A 6589-nucleotide genomic window follows, 5' to 3' on the forward strand; every position below is an offset into this window, starting at 1 on the left:
TGACCTCTGGAGTTCCCCAGGGCTCCATTCTGGGGCCTCTTCAGTTCAACATCTACATGCTCCCTAGCTCAGATTATGGAAAGCAAAATATGCAGCCGACGCACAAATTTACATACTTATATCACAAGAGGACTAAAATCACTAAAACATGTGCATTCAGCAAATGAATGACTGGAGATGCAAGAGTTTCCTTCAATTAAACAAAGATAAAACTAAAGTAATTAATTTTGGAGCCTAAGAACAGTCTCTTTACAGGTCTCTCTACAAATAAAAAAATCAGACACTTCTCACTAACACCAAAAAGTGGATTACATCACTCCAGTTATGAAGTCTTTACACCGGCTTCCTGTCTGTCAAAGAATTGATTTTAAAATACTGCTGTTGACTTATAAAGCACTGAATGGTTTAGGGCCATAAATACATTTCTGATCTTCTGCTATGTTATGAACCATCCGGACCTCTCAGATCGTCTGGGACAGGTCTGCTTTCAGTTTTTATGCACCACATATCTGGAAACTATCAGAAAACTGCAGGTATCAGTTCCTTTAACCTTTTATTAAATTTACTGATTAATATCTTACACTGTAACATTTACGCTCCTGTTTTATTTCATATATCTGTTCTACTTAACTCTTTTTATTGTTTGTATGTATTTAAATGTTGCCTTGTGTTTCTTTCATCCTTTGTTTTGATGCCTTTTATATTTTATGGAAAGCACTAAGAATTGCCTTGTTATTGTTATAATGTGCTATACATATAAACCTGCCTTATGAATGAACATTAGAATGAATGAAACTGTATCAGAAGCATATAAACAAATCACCAAGCAGACAAACTCTCACCTGTTCCTGCTCTCTGTATGAGGAGTGTTGCCTCGGCTCCCACAGGACACTCTTTCAGCATCTCCACCACTCGTCCATGTCCAGCTGCAGCCACTGGCTGCTGGTTCACCTCCAGGATCAGGTCTCCCTCTATCAACCCCGATGCTCCCTGTGAGCCCGGCTCCAGCACCTGCACAACACAGCGCATCCACTGTCACACAATTGTGACTGTGATCTGATTTTGTGGTACTCTTTAAGTCTCATTAAAACCGCTATTGTCTACCATAACTAATAATCTTGGGTTAGAGTGAAAACCTCCACATAGTTTATTTATATATTGAGGGATCTTAACTCACCATCTTCCTATTAATGCTGCACCAAACCAGACATGACACATTGGTGCCTAAAATCTAATTTGTTCAATATTCTTGTGTTTAAAGGTTTACAGAATCAGTCAACTGCACCATTACAAGATTATATATTTATATAGAGATATATTTGTTTATTTGAGCAATTCATTTAAAGGAATTTGTTTTATGCTAAAATATAAAACACATTAACTGTTAAGACAGATGTCCTTTTTCTATTGCAGATGTTTAACTGTACAAACACAACAGGGATGAGAAATAGTCACATCGTAAATCATCTTCTCCAATTTATCTCCTCTTTATAGCCAATATTCCAAGTAAGCAGATTTTTTTATTCTGCAGCTTCTTTAGGACGTCTAGTCTTCATTCATTACTATGTTAGTAGATAGCAAATCCTTCACTGGCTGAGCTCACTTTGTTCTTATTATCTCAATCTCTTTCTACTTAGTCACGTTGACTGAATTAAATTTACCTTGCCCTGCTGTTTCAATTCTGCAAGTTAAATTTTTTAACTCAACTCAACTACTGAGTTTAGCTGACTACTGAGATTTCACTCTTGAAAGAACAAATTTACTGTGTGAAATTCTGTAAAATATCAAACAGGTCTGAACCCTCTAATTTTTTGGTTATTAATGGTGAATGAACGAGATGTACAGATGATGATGATACCTGTTTTACTCGCTGACCAGTGGGACTGTCGGCAATGGTGAACCCAAATCCCTCGGCCCCTTTCACCATGGTAACTGTCAGAAGCTCTGCCCCTTGTGCTGTTGCCCCAGCAACCCCTGCAGTCCCTGAAGAAGCCATGGACACGTTGTCGTCGTGGGGCGTGAGTGCCGATGCTGAACCAGGTGTGGTGGGTGGCAGTGATGAGCCATCCAGATGTGTGTCACCGGGGTGAGGAGCTCCGGCCTGGGCCAGAGCCTGAGGAGGCAGCTGGGAGCTCAACGACAGATACTCCAGGTAAGGGTCGTAGCTGCCGCGACCGTTCACCACCAAGGGGCGGTGCTCCAAGCCAATGGGTGTCAGGGAGGTGCTCGCTGCGCCACTTGGGTCCTCGGGGTCAAAAGGCAAAGGGTAGCCTCGACAGAGCACGAGGGTGACACTCTGACCGATCGGTACGGACTGGAAAAGCTTCACCACGTCGGCGTGTGTGGTGCCGAGTACGCAGATATCGTTTATGTAGACAATGACGTCACCTGAGGAGGAAGGAGACAGGAGAGACACAACAGCTTCAGTCACAGTCTCACTACAGTATGCTACATGTAAGACAGACTATAATATAGACAAGTATGGTTGTAGGGTTGTGGTGAGGTGATGATCACTGGAAGTAGACTTGAGAGAAGGAAAGTGTTAGTGTTAGCATAGTTTCTCTTGATAATACAGGACAGCAGCCAATGTTTTGTTAATGTGGTCATTTGATTTCACTGTAGGTTTAGTCTTTAAAAGATCTGTCTTTTAATTAGGAGAGATTTCTTGTGTCCACTTTGTTTAAACTTGATGTTGTGTTTCTGGCAAATACATTTTAATCTGCAAAACTGACTATTCTTTAGCAGTAAGGGATGATCAGAGTCTGGCCTTAGTCTAGTATTTCTTGCATGTTAGACAGACCACAGGACCTGTTCTCAGTGGTTCATGTGCTGCAAAAATACAACTTGTCACCATCTATTGCCATAAATGTCAAATCTCAGCGGTATCAGGACATTCTGCAGCAACACAGAAGAAGCACAGTGTCCCTCCGAAGTGTCACATATAGGAATATAATATCAGTTTGCTGCCACTGCAGGGCAATCTACAAGTGTATGTGTGAGACAGAGAGGTGAGAGAAAGATAGGGTCAGTATCCTGATGTGTCTCCATGATTATGACAACCATCTGGTGCATCTATAAATACTCTAATCAAGAAAATCTCAAATATTTACAAGTAGCAACCGAGTCTTGGGTCATGCATGAGGCATGATGATGTTGCATCTCCCCTGTTTGGAAACAAAATACAAATGATGTGTGTTATGCTAAGCTATCTAATGTCACCTCCTAATCATCATCCTAAATGTTATGTTCACCTTACGTACAACAAGGTGAGACAACCCCCCAAATGCAACACTAGATACCCTGTCATCTCTGCTGTAGTTTTAATGTGTGGAAAGTTATGGATTTCAGCTTTAAAGTTACAGCCCCATGACAAATGCAGCTGCCTCAAATCCTCTATTTCACACTTCTGGAGGCACTCTCTGCCACACATGCAGACACGCACACACTCCCATGTGCGTGTGCTCACATACATAAACACACACCATACATGTCACATGCACAATCATACACAATCCCTAAGAGCAATGCCGCACAGCTCAAATAGGCCAGCTAATCTCAGCCAGGGAGTGCCTGTGTGTGACTCTGTGACCGTGTGCATGGGTGAGTGTGAATGTGTGCGAGCATGCATCTATGTAAGCAGCTCTGGCAATGTCACAGAGCAGAGAGGAGCAAGTTGGGAGAGAGAGAAATCAGAACAGAGAGAGAGGAAAAGGCTGACAGACCAGGATAGAGGGATGAACGAGAGAAAAACTAGAGAGGTAGAAAGAGAAAGGGGATGAAAATATACTGAGGCTGAAAGCAGAGGAGAAGTGTCAGATGACATGGTTAGATAAGGAAGCATAATAAAGGGTAAGCCAGATAGACAAAGAGAGAGATGGAGATAAAATAGAAAGAGATGGATTCCGGATAAAAAAGAAACTGATAGGCAGAGGGAGAGACATAAAAGCAGAGAGCCAGAGCTGAGACTAGGAAGGATGATTTCCAGCTCCGAAATGAGCTCTAAATGAGCAGTTTAGGCACCAACCATGCCAGGCATGGGGCCAGCTCACAGGTTCAGAGCAGTTCATATAGTAGTTTCTTCTCTAAGCCTCTATGACTATAGGCTACTATGACTTTTACTAACATCAGCTTTGTTCTCCATGTAAGTCTGTTAACTGGTGCTTTCAAACAGAACAACATACAGCAATTGATCACATGAAACTGAATTACTGCTTGTGTTACACATTTTTGGTTTTTTAAATCAAAGCACAAACACAAGTATGAGACAGTTTCATGGCACTGGTGTAACTGTGTATGACTGAATTTTGATAAAACCATGACCACTGGTGCTAGTGTAGTGATGCTGCCCCTGCAGTGCTGTTTAAGCAGAAATGAATCTACTGATGAAGTAGATGATGTGTGGGCTGGTGTCAGTTATGGCCAATCAAATCAGTTCCCTTTCCTCCACATTAACAACATAATGTTAAAGTGCACTGACAGAGGACAGAGATTGTGCTGAGAGGAACCTGAAGTCCTTGTCAGGGACATACAGTGCTACAGGCACAAATATAGGACACCCCAAATATGCCACCGAAGGCCAATGATGTCCTCTTTTAAGATGAATTGATATTTCAGGGGATGTGGAACCCTCTACCAGTAAGTTATTCATTTCTAAGATGTGCTTCAACAGTTCTTGGAGCATCACTGTAATTTTCTTCACATCATTGTGATACCATTTATTTATTATACAGCTTAGAACAATTTCATAAACGGTGCTTGAGTGTGTAAAGATTCAAAAACTGTTGCACTCAGACAAAAGGTGGAAAAAGAGGCATGAGGCAGGCCCATGTCCCAAACCTTCAGGTTTGAATGAATAAAGATATTTTTGTGTTGTGCCTCCTTTTGTATGTTGTATATTGGGGGAAGAAATATTTTCTATAGGACATCAGGACCCCAAAATATCTATGATTTATTAATGCTTTCTTTGTCACAGAACCACACAATCAAGATTTGGTGAAACTGAGGCTGCACAAACTATCATGGACTACAACTAACTAAAGCTATAGTGCTTATGCTTAAATGTTCTGAGTTGGCACACAGAGAGGCACAAGTTTAACTTTTGATGCCAGAATTACACTGCAGGCCCAAATTTACTGCATACTTACACTCTACTGCACTCCTCTGGCCTTTTAGGTACAACAGGTGTTGATAGAAATTACCCCACAGGCAGGTAAAAACCTGCTCGAATGAAATTGAAACTCTGCCAGCAAAAAGTCTTCGCAGTTGATCTGCTTTGGCAGGAAATGAAGGACCATAATGTTGAGGTGTCAGAATAATGAGGCCGTGCTTAAGAATTCCTATAAACACAGTATTACGGTATCAGCAGTGACAGCAGTGACAGCAGTGACAGCTTGTAGTTTGTTTAAACCTCAATTTATTTCTCAACCAGTTGTCAAAATTCTGCGTTGGTACACATAATTACCTGTGTCCATCTTTCCGTCCTGAGCGGCGGGTCCGTCTGGTATTACGCTCTTAACTTGCAGGAACTCGTCGGGCTCGTCGCCTCCTATAATCGTGAAGCCAAATCCCATGTTGCTCTTCTGGAGGGCTGTTGACAGGAAGGTGCCCTTCAGCTGGGTCGGATCCCTCGTAAACAACGGCTTCTCTGCAGAGAAAGAAGGTTTTTGAAGTGTGATATTTTAGATATCCTTGATATTTAGAAACCTTATTTTGTTTGCTTTATTGTTTTTGCTTGAAATTTTATTTTGTCATGATTCAGTGCTCAAAGAACCGATTGTAAGTTTTTTCCTGAATATAAAAGCACCAATAAAGATGTGCCTTAATTCCTGATAAGATGACTCATTGGACATATGCAGTTTTCACTCAGATAAAGCGGTACATTATGTACTGGTCTAGTATTGTCCTTATACGCGTGCCTGGATTAGTCCACTAGGGGCCTCAGGGCGAGCATGTTCTATGTCCCCCGCACTGCCAGCAAGCTCCATTCAACCCTGTACACTGTGCATCTGCCCTGTCAAATACTCATAAAACTGCACATTCTTTTAGATGGAGTAAGAGAACAATGAATTTTCCGTATAAAATATTTCTGTGCAACTGGGAGAATTTACAATTAATTTAAAAATCTCTCAGCACACAAGTTTCACTGCCAAGGCCACGTGCCGTGAATATCCTTTCTGCAGTCCTTACATTTTTTATATTTGCGCAATTCTGTAGAGTATGTCAGTATGTTTTGATGTAAGTACAGCACATATTGTACTGTACTGTGGTATTCCATGTGTACCTCTGAATATAGTGGGCAGCGGTAGTGCAGAGAGTCCCTGGCTCTGCATCTGCCTCTGCTGCTCCAGCCGTCTCTTGGCTTCCAGGACCGGGTTCTCAAACTGAGTCCTTCGATTAATGTGACTGAAAATATAATGGATCATTACAAATAATGGAAAAGGGGTCATTCTAAGCCTAAAGCAAAAACAAAAACTCCATATTATGAAGATATTTTTAGTAAAACGTACTTTAGAACAATAAGTAACAGTGATAATTCAAAGCAATGTTGCCTTTTACTGTATTTGTGGTCCAGTGTGTGACATGTAGGAGG

At 41.4% G+C, this 6589-nt stretch overlaps 1 protein-coding gene across 1 annotated transcript in view; it reads right to left on the reverse strand.

The window, feature by feature from the left end:
* LOC118330405 (membrane-associated guanylate kinase, WW and PDZ domain-containing protein 2-like) overlaps positions 1 to 6589 on the reverse strand; it is a 76509-nt gene that overhangs the window by 15380 nt on the left and 54540 nt on the right. The window contains exons 7-10 of the mRNA XM_035664912.1: positions 6281 to 6402; positions 5462 to 5644; positions 1859 to 2388; positions 843 to 1011 (exon numbers count right to left, since the gene is read on the reverse strand). Of these exons, the coding sequence (XP_035520805.1) occupies positions 843 to 1011; positions 1859 to 2388; positions 5462 to 5644; positions 6281 to 6402 (1004 nt within the window). The remainder of the gene's footprint in view (positions 1 to 842; positions 1012 to 1858; positions 2389 to 5461; positions 5645 to 6280; positions 6403 to 6589) is intronic.

This window comes from Morone saxatilis, unplaced genomic scaffold (genome assembly GCF_004916995.1).
Source record: "Morone saxatilis isolate NCDOM2014 unplaced genomic scaffold, NCSU_SB_2.0 Contig2, whole genome shotgun sequence".
NCBI lineage: Eukaryota > Metazoa > Chordata > Actinopteri > Moronidae > Morone > Morone saxatilis.